The 11,516-nt window shown below is 52.3% G+C and overlaps 2 protein-coding genes and 1 pseudogene across 2 annotated transcripts; 1 reads left to right on the forward strand and 2 right to left on the reverse strand.

Annotated features, from left to right (window-relative positions):
• The first annotated feature begins 306 nt into the window (after nt 1–306).
• On the forward strand, nt 307–3,718 carry LOC120649511 (fasciclin-like arabinogalactan protein 16). Its single transcript, XM_039926325.1, has 2 exons — nt 307–1,897; nt 3,280–3,718. Exons 1-2 carry the CDS (start codon nt 556–558, stop codon nt 3,354–3,356), a joined length of 1,419 nt encoding a protein of 472 aa, XP_039782259.1. The 5' UTR covers nt 307–555; the 3' UTR covers nt 3,357–3,718.
• A 2,208-nt stretch (nt 3,719–5,926) lies between these two features.
• LOC120648974 (zinc finger BED domain-containing protein RICESLEEPER 2-like) lies at nt 5,927–9,193 on the reverse strand. Its single transcript, XM_039925592.1, has 6 exons — nt 8,708–9,193; nt 8,268–8,331; nt 7,746–7,871; nt 6,408–7,403; nt 6,251–6,267; nt 5,927–6,116 (listed from the first exon to the last, which is right to left on the reverse strand). Exons 4-6 carry the CDS (start codon nt 7,401–7,403, stop codon nt 5,927–5,929), a joined length of 1,203 nt encoding a protein of 400 aa, XP_039781526.1. The 5' UTR covers nt 7,746–7,871; nt 8,268–8,331; nt 8,708–9,193.
• Nucleotides 9,194–10,181: 988 nt separating this feature from the next.
• On the reverse strand, nt 10,182–10,719 carry LOC120648975 (annotated as a pseudogene).
• Between the last annotated feature and the right edge of the window lie 797 nt (nt 10,720–11,516).

Genomic DNA, 11,516 nt, shown 5'->3' on the forward strand with positions numbered 1-11,516 from the left:
CGTCCGCCTGCCGGCTGGGCTCGCTGCCCGCAGGTGCCCACGGACAGAGGGGCCAGGGGCCGTGGCGGCGTGGCCCGACCCGACCTCACAGGCTCACACAAGACACAACTGCGTCCAGCCTTTTTGCTGCTTACGCACACGCGAACCTTGTGTGCGCGGCCGCACACCGACACTTCCCCGGCGGCCTCCACCTCGGCCCCGCCCGCCAGCCTGTGTGCGCCCGCCTCCTCGCGCTTGCCCCCACCCACCACACCGCGTCTCACGTCTCTCTCCCTCTCCTCCGTCGGCTCGGTTGGCTCTTCTCTCTCTCACTCTCTTCACTCAAAGTGCAAGAGGAGAAAAGAAACCACCCCAGAGGAAAGGCTCACACCACCCACCTCCATTTAGCTAGCTTCTCTCTCTCTCTCCTCTCGCGCTCTCCCCCACCCAACCAACAAATCGAGCTAGCTGAGAAGAGGGGAGGACCAGAGGTGGAGAGCGGCGCAACGCAGCATCGAGGGGCGGCGGCGGCGGCGAGACCAATCTAGAAAGAGCAGAGGCCGGGCGCGCGCGGGGATGGGCGCGCCGGCGCACGGCGCTCTTCTCCTCTCCCTCCTGCTCCTGGTGGGGGCGGCGGCGGCGGCCGAGGACGCGGCGCCGCGGGAACCCACATTGCCCGCCGCGGGTGCCGGCGGCGGCGGCGGGGCGGCGGTGGGGATCAACTCCAACTCGGTGCTGGTGGCGCTGCTGGACTCGCACTACACAGAGCTGGCGGAGCTGGTGGAGAAGGCGCTGCTCCTGCAGACTCTCGAGGACGCCGTCGGGAGGCACAACGTCACCATCTTCGCGCCGCGGAACGAGGCGCTGGAGCGGGACCTCGACCCGGAGTTCAAGCGCTTCCTCCTCGAGCCCCGCAACCTCAAGTCGCTCCAGGCGCTGCTCCTCTACCACGTCCTCCCCGCGCGCCTCCCCTCCGACTCCTGGCCCGCCGCCTCCCACCCCACGCTCTCCGGCGAGGAGGTCGAGCTCGCCGCCGCGGCCGGCGGCTGCGCCGCCGGCATGCGCGTCGGCCACGCCGCCGTCACGCGCCCGGACGCGGTGCTCCGCCCCGACGGGGTCATCCACGGAATCGAGCGCCTCCTCGTGCCCCGCTCCGTGCAGGAGGACTTCAACCGCCGCCGCAGCCTCGCCGCGATCTCGGCCGTGCTGCCCACGGGCGCGCCCGAGGTCGACCCGAGGACGCACCGCCTCAAGAAGCCCGCGCCGCCGGTGCCCCCCGGCGCGCCCCCCGTGCTCCCGATCTGGGACGCCATGGCGCCCGGCCCGTCCATCGCCCCCGCGCCGGCGCCTGGGCCCGGCTCCGGGAAGCACCACTTCGACGGGCACAGCCAGGTCAAGGACTTCATCCAGACCCTGCTCCTCTACGGCGGCTACAACGAGCTCGCCGACATCCTCGTCAACCTCACCTCGCTCGCCACCGAGATGGGCCGCCTCGTCTCTGAGGGCTACGTGCTCACCGTCCTCGCCCCCAACGACGAGGCCATGGCGCGCCTCACCACCGACCAGCTCAGCGAGCCTGGCTCGCCGGAGAACATCCTCTACTACCACATGGTTCCCGAGTACCAGACCGAGGAGTCCATGTACAACGCCGTGCGGCGGTTCGGCAAGGCGCGCTACGACACGCTGCGGCTGCCGCACAAGGTGGTGGCGCGGGAGGCCGACGGCTCCGTCAAGTTCGGCCAGGGCGAGGGCTCCGCCTACCTCTTCGACCCGGACATCTACACCGACGGTAGGATCTCGGTGCAGGGCATTGACGCCGTGCTGTTCCCGCCGGGTGACAAGAACGCCACGCAGACCGCCGACCCTCACAGGAAGCCTCCCGCCATCACCACCCACAAGAAAATCAAGCTCCGGCGAGGTCAGTACCTCCAGATCTGGAACTGGTCCTTTCTGTTCTACCCACATGTCATTACAGATTGCTCAAAAGTAACCCATCACATTGTCCTTAGTTCAATAATTGAGCCGAAATTTACAGCTCACAATCTCGATTAGGGGGGTGGGTAGATTAATTTTGCGATTGGTTAAGATCAATGCGGGTTGATCAGTTGATGGTAAGAATGTTGCCGGTGAGGGTACCGGTGAGTGATCGGCTCGTAGCCAGCGGCGATTAATTTATCAGTTGGTGGGTGATTAGTAGTACTGGGTAGTAGAATAAAGACGAAGGCGTCGGCATAAAATAGAAGCGGCAATTAGGGTTCCTTACCGTCCTACTGCCATGGTCGTATTGGAAGGCATATGGGCTGTCGGTGGAGCACTTTCTAGCTTCTACCATGGACTAATGTTACTGTGGTTTCCTTGGGTTTTTTCACAAATGGCCAACATCTGTACTGGCCAACGTGTTAGCACCGTGGAAACATGGATGTGAGCTGACATAATAGGGATACTTGAGCATATGCTGTTGGGAGGTTGTCTTCAGCATCTGCTTGATGGGTGATACGGTTCCTGGGCCTGCAAGCAACACTATCCTTTAACCATGACGCATGAGCAACAATTTTGCTTTTCCTCGAAGCATGAAAGGCTCATATAGCCTTGGTCGCGTTTCATAGTTTAGGTGGAACAGTACCTGATTTGTTAATGCTTAGAGGGAAGGCAAGGTCGAATGTGTGCCTTTTGTATGGGTAAATAGCAATAGTTGGCAGTGTTCAGATTGTAGACACTGACAAATGAACGAACTCAAAATCTTGCCAGAGGAGACTGTTACAGAGGAAAAATTAGATAGCATTTAAGGTATACTTATGATCTGAATTAGACAATTCAGTTCAACCCAAACCACTAAGCCTTTGTAGGCCTTTGTTAGCATTTACTGTGAAATCAGATGTTTACTCGAGATTGGGTGCAGGAATGTACCAAAGCATTTTAGGAATGTGTCCCAGGCACCTAAAATTCTTTAGGCCCAAAGTCCACCCTGTATTTTGAATTCCATGTGATACGGTGTTTATTCGTTCCTGTTTGTACCCTTTCAAGCCAAGTTACTGTCGGCCATTATCGTGTCCATGACCCTTGCCCATGAGAAAAAGCATATTTATGGTATAAAATTTGCGAGTTTTCTTTTGCATAATTGTTTAGGCATCGAGTGCCGTCCTGCTGATTTGACAGGTTATCTGTTGCAACATAATCTAGCGTTTATTTCTTATTACTCCCCACCAATGTTTCCACCCTTCAGTTCGGCACCATGTCGGTGTCATTATTTGTTAACTGTGCAGTTAGTCTTACGCATTGTTCCCTACCAAAACTCTGCAGGCAAGTTGTTAGAAGCATCGTGCCAAATGGCTGCCCTCTTCGGTCAGCGATCGCGTTTCGTAAGCTGCCAAGATTGATCTCCATTGATACCGAAAGACGAACGAACTGAAACAACCAAGTGATGGCCGATGGGGGCTGTGCTGGAGGGAGCCGTCCACAATATTATTTGTTTTCTTTTTTTTTGTTTATTGATAAGAATAATGAATCAGGTGGGTATGTAAACTCGGTGGTTGTTGGTGTGTCCAGAGAAAGAGAGGGGGGGGGGGGGGGGGGGGGGGGAAGAGAAAAGGCAAGAAAAAAAATTGTCCATACATGAAGGAAGACCAGGATCGTCGTCTGTGTATAGAATGAATTAAACGTTTTGTTTTCTGTTTTCCGTCATTCTTTGCTTGCTTCTGTTCCCGTTTTGACAATGAGAATCTCGGGTAAACACACATCATTCTTATGATTCCTTTTTTATATTTTGTTCTCCCAATATATTGTCGCGTTTGTGCCATGATAAATCCTGGTAAGATCTGCAAAGCTGTGCGAGTGATTTGTCTGTCTGTCGGTGTACCTGCACTGCTCTTCCAAGACCAAAGAGTCACGACAGTGGGAGGAATCTTCCGGAGAGCATAATGGATGGTGGTGAACAATAAACTAGAGATGCTTCAGCTCAGAAGCAATCAAGCAAGCAGCTACTGCTGATATCAAACAATTGAGGTTGCTGCTCCTTGCCTGACCCCGTCAATGATCAATGTCTAACAAAGGTAGCTGCTCCCTGCCAGTGCTAGTGGTTAACAGTGAGGAAAAGCTACTCCTAAAGAAACTGGCAGATAAGAGCATCTCTAAGAGTTTATCAAATTTTATTTGATAAATTTTGTGTTTTGCCAACTTCTAAAAAAATATGTCAAGTAATAGTTTGGCATAATTTACTTGTCAAACCCAGATATAACTTACATCAGGAACCTGAGAGAAACAAAATTATCTTTATGTCCTTCCATCTCATAAAAACTTACATCAGGAACCCTGAGACAGAAACAAAATTATTTTTATGTCCTTCCACCTCTTTTGATACGGACGGATGCACCGCGGATACAAGCGCATACGCGCGCGGAGGCTCTTTTTCTGAATTTGGCATAAATGGCAACCTGGGATGGGAAACTGTTGGAGAATGTTTTTTCTGTTTTTACAAAAAAAAATAACAATCTGGAATGAGAAACTATTGGAGATGCTCTACCACAGAGCATGGCTGCTAAATCTTGCTGTGAGCTGAAGCTACTAGAATCCTGCTAATCTTGCACAATGGAATGATCTGGCCTGCTGCATCTCTCCGAAGCCTGTAGCCGTTCTGGGGGTCGGTCAGAGTGGAGCCGACGGGCGACGCTAACGGTAGCATCCGGTTGTAATGGGCCGAACGGACCACAGGTTCGTGTTGTGTTGTGTCCGGGACAGGATCGCAGGGGGAGAGCAAAGCGACAGCGGTCCCCCCCCCCCCCCCCCCCCCCCCCCCCCCGGCCGCCGCCGCCGCCGCCGGGCAAGTGGGTGTTGCGGGGTTCAGACTTCAGACACCGGCCGGGATTCAGAGAAAAGTGAAAAATACGTTCACGTGCCTGGCTGACGGCAGATCCGTGGACGTGGGTGAATGGTGGTGGGTGGAGAGCCCGGTCAAGGCCGTGGACATTTCCTTCCCGAGCGATTATTATAGACTAGCGCCAATCCATCGCTCCCCATTGAGGCAACAACGACCAATCCGTGCGCGCGAGGCCATCTGCAATGGCGAGTGTTAGGGCAGTCCCAATGCTAGACTCTATCACGGTTTTCATAGCTTCAAGACTCTATTACTAGAAACTATCCATCCCAGTGCAAGATTTTACAAGTAGTTTCTATAAGGATGTGGATTTAATGAACACATGTATGCAACACAAATAAACAAGGATCAGCTGTGGCAAATTTCATGTGGGAAGGAGCGGGTGGGGCGGGGAGGTGCCGCACGGGATCTGTCCGCCGGCCATGGAAACGATGGCTGACTTCGCAACGCGGAGAAAGGGTAGAGTCTTGTGCATCGAAGCCAGCGTAGACGTTGAGTCCGTCTTAGACTCGGTTTCTTCGTTTTTGCATCTCTCTCCACATTAAATTGCTTGCCACATCAACAAAACATCTACGTGGCAGTGTAATTAATAGGGATAGACTCTATGATGAAGTGTGGGTTGGGAGTGCCCTTATGAGTTATGACCGGCATCCACTTTACCAGGCGCGCCGAACTTCAGGTGGCTCGGAGGGCCACGACGGCTTAGTGGGCTGTAGGCCTGCTAATGGGGATGTACCCGCCCCTACCCGTAGCATTTTAATTAATTTTTGTCAACCCGCCCCCACCCAAATGTTTAATTAATCAACCCACCCCAACCCGCCCCACCAATGGTGGGTTATGCATGGGTTGCTGCGCACGATAGGAAGCGCTGGAGCATTACATAATGTGTGCTATACTCCTCTTTGTACAAACGGGCATCACTACCATAATGTAATATGCAACTACTATACAATTATTGTACAACACCGTCAGATCATATCGGAACATTCTGTTAGAGTGATTGCAGAACTCGTTGCTGTCGCAAATTCTTAACACTGAAGAACACGACCAGGAGCATTCAGTAGTGGCACCTCGCTGTCAGCCAGTCAGGCGATTGTCTGCTTTCTCTTTCGAGACCCTCTCTTCCTGTATTTCTTCCAGTTCGTCATCACTTCGCTTGCCTGCTTGCTCCTTCCTATAGGCAATCAACTTCTTCAGCCTCACGATTTCTTTTGGGGCAACATGCTTGCTTGTATCATTAACAATGCAACGAACCCGTGAAGCATACCTATAAGGGTTTCAATGGACATGTGAATAGCTGCACAAAGAATTCACCATACCACAAAAATGATTATAATGAAACAAATTTTCAAAAATTGAAGATCCATATCAATGAAAACAAAATTAACCTAGCCATCATACCCGTTTGATAAGAACATCTGAAATGATCATACTCATGGGAAACACTAAGATATCAAAACTAAATTGATGGTGAGCCGACTACAGCAACAAACAACAAACCAGAACAGTAGCCAAACATACACTCAATGAGCAAGGAGTAAGTGGGGAATGGAAGTACATCAAGGACTAAACCAGCCTTTGCAGCAAGACCTTCTCTTTGAGCTATCTCATTGAAATTCTGGATACGCGCTGGTGATGAGTTAATGTTCCTAATCAGGTCTCTTATCAATTCTATCACAGCACTAGCAACATTCATACCGTCTTGCACAAGAATGTTGAGTATATGAGCACAACATCTAACAAGAAGATGCTCACCACCAAATAACATGTCTTGCTTTCCGCTTTCTTGTAGAAGATCGCAAGCTGTCTTGTTGTTTGCTGCATTGTCCAGTGTTATTGTGAACATCTTCTCTTTGATTCCATAGTCTGTCAGAATAGTTGTAATGGCTTCCTCAATAGCAACACCTGTATGTGGATACTTCACATCCTTAAATGCAATTATCTTTTTCTTCAAAACAAAATCAGGGCCAATATAGTGGGCTATAACACAAAGATATCCCAACTTTTGGTTTGATGTCCAAAGATCCGAAGTGAAGCATATGCGAGAGCTAAGACTCTGAAGTTCACTTCGTAATTCTATCTTTGCTCTCTCAAACTTAGCAACACAATCATTACGAATCGTTTGTCTCCCTATGCCGCTAAAAGTGGGTTGCAGTGACTCCATCCAAGGCTCAAAACCTTCATCATCAAACTTGTTGAATGCTACATCAGCTCTAACAATCCATGCAATCATCAGGTCGCGACTTCTATGCTTATTAAAGGTGAATGGACCATCTGGCTTTTTCTTCATTGCAGCGACAAATCTGTTCCTATCATCACTAGGGACTTTGGGGCAGTACTCTGCAATGTGAGTTCTAAGGCTGTTTGTACCAGATTTCCTGTTTGCAATCAACTTTGTTCCACAGTACTTGCAAATTGCTTTTAGTGCACCATCTATCCTGACCAATTCTGGCTCATAATACTCCCAGATTGGTGCCCTTCTATTTGGTGTTTGTGACGAACTATTATCAGTGCTCTCACTTGTGCCAGAGGCCTCTAACTGAAGAGAAGACATCTATTTTGAAAAGGCATATTTTTAGAAGTTAAACATGCATGGGTTATCTTGTTGTAGAGCTCTTAAACTCTAAAGGAAACCTTTCAGTACTATAGCAGTCTAGTACTAGCAGCAATATCAGCAGTGCCAAGTGCAGCAATATCAGCAGCTATACACAGCAATATACATGAAATGCAGCAATATCAGCAGCTATTTGAACAGCTTAAACTTGCAACAGCTGAGAGAGTATACTCTATCTGCCAATCATAGTTCTACTAGATTCATAGGTGCATGCAGTAGCTTAGATCGAAACATGTAAAATTCATATATAAGATGAGGAGAAATACTTAAAGTTGGGATTACCTCGAGATGTTTCTCTGTGACTCTGTGATCTGTTGGTGCAGATGAATCCGGGTCAGCGGCGGCTTGGCCGTCGGCGCGGTCGGCGGCAGCTTGGCGTACCCTTGGTTGTATTGATTTAAAACAGAACTGTAACAAAATAAAAGGAATGTTGTTCAAATATAGGTTCAGAGATACTGCTTGTATAGAAAAGATAAGCTACATTGGCCGGACGAACAACTTCCCAGCAAAAATGCAAGTATTAGGTTTCTTATGCGGTTCCCAGCAAAATGCAACTACATGCAGTAATAGAACAACCTATCTCTGCTGCTTCAGCAGTAATAGAAAATGCATTGTTCAAAATTACATGCAGGCATAATATCTTCAGTGTTTTCTTATCTCTATTTTTGAAGCATATGTTCAGTGTTCTATTCAGAAAAAGTTAAATGAATCAAATGGACTGTAGATGGATTTATATTGTGAGAGCATTTGATAAGCTGTTCTCGAAGAAAGATACTACAATTTGCCAGGTTGAGAAGACACTACCTGACCCAGAGCTTGCAGGCTTAGAGCTGCTGGTTGAGTCTTTAGCTTCCAGAATATTGTGAGCCTAAGTAGTAATAGTAATTAGTACTGGCGCACTGCTTGATTTTAGATGGGTACCAAACTGCACCATCTAATGTTTGCAGAGCTGTATGCTATTCTTTTTGGACTAACATGCTTCCAGTTATACAACTAATTGCCAGGTCATTCAATTAGTCTCACAGCTAGCAGCAAGCAAATGTGGTTGACTTATGATTACTCCATGGCAAGCACTACCTCCGTTCTTACAGTATTTATGAATGAAATAATTCTGACCTCTAGCCCCCACTTTTAAGTTGGATCTTAATACTAGAGAGCAAGCAACAAGCATGCATCTCCTATCTGCATGTCGAAGGAGGATGCAGAGAGAGAGAGCAAGGTAAGAAGCAGTGGACTGGACTCACCCGGCCTTGCAGTGGAGGAGACCTTGTTGACGTAGGAGTAGGAGCTGCCCCCTAAGCAGTTCCCCATGGGAAAAACTCCTTATCCCTTCCGATCTCTATCACCACCTTCACCTCCTCTTTCTTCCCCAGGCGATCCGCTGGTCGTCTCTCTCTGGCCGGCCCGGCTAAGAGCAGCAGCAGCAGCGAAACAGGGAGAGACAGAGCACGCCGAGCGGCCGAGAAAGAAGACGGTGGCCGGCCTCTCAGTTCCCCAGATCCGGTGGCAGCCTGGAAGAAGGCGAAGCCGGCGGCCACAGATCCGGCGATCCCGTCGTGCCTACAGCACCTCCCCCACAGATCTTGGCATCTTGCAAGAAGAGGAGGAAGGGAGCCAGTGAGCCGTTGAGGAAGAGGAAGGGGTGATGCGGAGGAGATGGAGATGCAAGGTGGAAGAGGAGTACCTCGATCTGTGGACGTCGGAGGAGGAGAGGTGCGGCGGCGACGGTGGCCGGTAGCGGCGACGGCGGCGGCGGCGGCGGCGGTGTCGCCTTCTTGCGGGAGCAGGACCGCACCCACCCCGCCCCAACCCGCAAATGAAGCCCACCCCGCCCCAACCCGTTAGTCTATAAACCCGTTACTACCCTACAAACGGATCCCCATTCAAAAACCCGACCCAAAATCCGCATCTGAGCCCGCCCCGCTAGCAGGCCTAGTGGGCTGAGCCCATATTATCTTCTTATTCACTACTTTATAGATGAGGTGCACTCCTTAATTATATAGTATCTCCTAAGGGAGGATAAATACGTGTGTAAATCTTATTTTGGAAATTAGTAAGCAGCAACAACTTATTGGAAATTAGAAGAGAGGCGGCTAGGACTCCTGTATTTATCATCCCTTAGAGCAACTCCAGTAGTGCTGCTAAATTTGGGGGAGCAAAAGCTCATTTAGAAGCTCACTTCTAAATTTTACTCATCCAAATATGAGCCTCCACTCCAACAGGCCGAGTAATTTAGGCTTCCATTTTCTTAACTGATAACTAGGCCCCACTTGTCATTCCCTCGTCACCCCACCCACCTCTCCCACTCGCCCGTGCCCTACGCCCTACCCCGCGCCGCCCGCGCCTCCGCCTCGTCCACGCCGCTCAGCCTGGGCTCCTCTGCCTCGTCCGGGTCCACCACGGCGCGCAACCACTCTTCTTGGAGGATCCGGCGGTGGCTGCTTTCAATCCGGAGAGGAACCACGGAGAGGACGACGCCGAGTCAGAGGCCATGCGGAGGTGGCCGACGCGCTGCGCCCCCCCCCACCTTGCTCGTCGTGAAGCCCTGCTCTCCGCCCTTCCTCGCCCGCAACGGAGCCCAGGAACGGGATCCCCACCTCGCACCGAAGCTCCCCGACACGAGCCCGTCGCCTAGGGGTCACCGGAGTAGCGCCGCCACTGCCCAGACCTGCCCGCCGCCGCCCCTTGCTGCCGCCGGCCGGCCAGCCGGCCTCTGTCCTAATAGCTCTAGAGAGGCACATCGGTCATGCCCTCGTCGCAGTAGGCCGCGACGGTGGACGGTGGCTTCATGAGCATCGCCTGTGCCAAACTCGCGTAGTACAAGTTCGAGCTCAGGTCACCGAACAGGTGCCGTTCGAACAGCGAGTCCTCGGCAGCCGGCGATGACTCCTCCTTGTCGGTCGAGGCCTCGTCTTCGACGCTGCCGGGGGAGGACGGCGTCGACAACGTGGCCGATCGCGCCTCCTCCTCTGGGAGCTCCTCCCGGCGCTGGAACTCCTCCACGACCTCGGCGACGGCGCGGCGCACCTCGGCGTGGCTGGCGTACGAGGCCGGGACCGCGAGCAGCCACGCCGAGTCCGCGAAGTTGAGGCAGGCGCCAGGGCCCGCGACGGCGAGCATGGCGGCGTCGTGCGCACGCACCGCGGCCTCGGCGCCTGCCGAGCCAGAGCCTGCAGCCGCGGCGGCCCGGCACGCGCACCTCGCACACCCACCGCCTGGCGTTGCCCCGGCGCCGCACGACGCGGAACACGTCGCGGCGAGGCGGAGGGCGGGGCGGCGGCGGCGTGGCGGGGCAGGGGCGGGGCCGAAGGGGATGGGGAAAGGGAAAAAAAAGAAATCGGTGGGACCCACAGTTGGCAGCCCAAATAGAGAGTCACCAAATTGGAAGGTAGGAGGAGAAATTTAAAAAGCCTATCAAAATAGCAGCCCATTTGTTTTCTCTACTGAAGATTGATTTTTGATATTTACCAACTAAATCTTCATATGAAAACTCATTTGCTCTCCCTGGCCCTGGAGTTGCTCTTAGGATATCCTCCTCGGGAGCCCTAGCCGCCTCTCTTCTTTGTGCATCACCACGGCGCCGTGCATGCCGCCGCCCTCGCTCGCCTGGCCCTCGTCCTCCCACCACTCACGACTACAATCTACGCAGCGGGAGCGGAGTCCCTAGCAGAGGAGAGTCCCTAAAAAAAACTGAACCGACCGACACGCTCGCTCGGTGGTCGGTCGGGGGCGGCGCGCCGCAGACTGGCCTGCAGCGCGGTAGGTGGCCGCCTCCGGAGAACGCGACAGGACCCGATCCGACAGAGCCCGGAGGGCAGGAATCAGGGGGCGTTTAGTTGCATTTGGTGAAAATTTTTGGGTGTCACGTTAATATTTGACCAGATGTCGGGAGGGTTTTTCGAACACTAATTAAAAAACTAATTTCAGAACTCACTTGGAAACCGCGAGACGAATCTTTTGAGGCCTTTGACCGCATCATTAGCGCACGTGGGGGTACTGTAGCACTGATGGCTAATCACGCACTAATTAGGCTCAAAAGATTCGTCTCGTCGT

This window comes from Panicum virgatum, chromosome 9K (assembly GCF_016808335.1).
Source record: "Panicum virgatum strain AP13 chromosome 9K, P.virgatum_v5, whole genome shotgun sequence".
Taxonomy (NCBI): Eukaryota; Viridiplantae; Streptophyta; class Magnoliopsida; order Poales; family Poaceae; genus Panicum; species Panicum virgatum.

Coding starts and splice junctions, on each gene's coding strand:
- LOC120648974 (XM_039925592.1), bottom strand. CDS start 7,403: ATGTCTTCTCTTCAGTTAGAGGCCTCTGGCACAAGTGAGAGCACTGAT.
- LOC120649511 (XM_039926325.1), top strand. CDS start 556: ATGGGCGCGCCGGCGCACGGCGCTCTTCTCCTCTCCCTCCTGCTCCTG. Junction 1,898..3,279: donor GAAAATCAAGCTCCGGCGAG/GTCAGTACCTCC, acceptor AAAACTCTGCAG/GCAAGTTGTTAGAAGCATCG.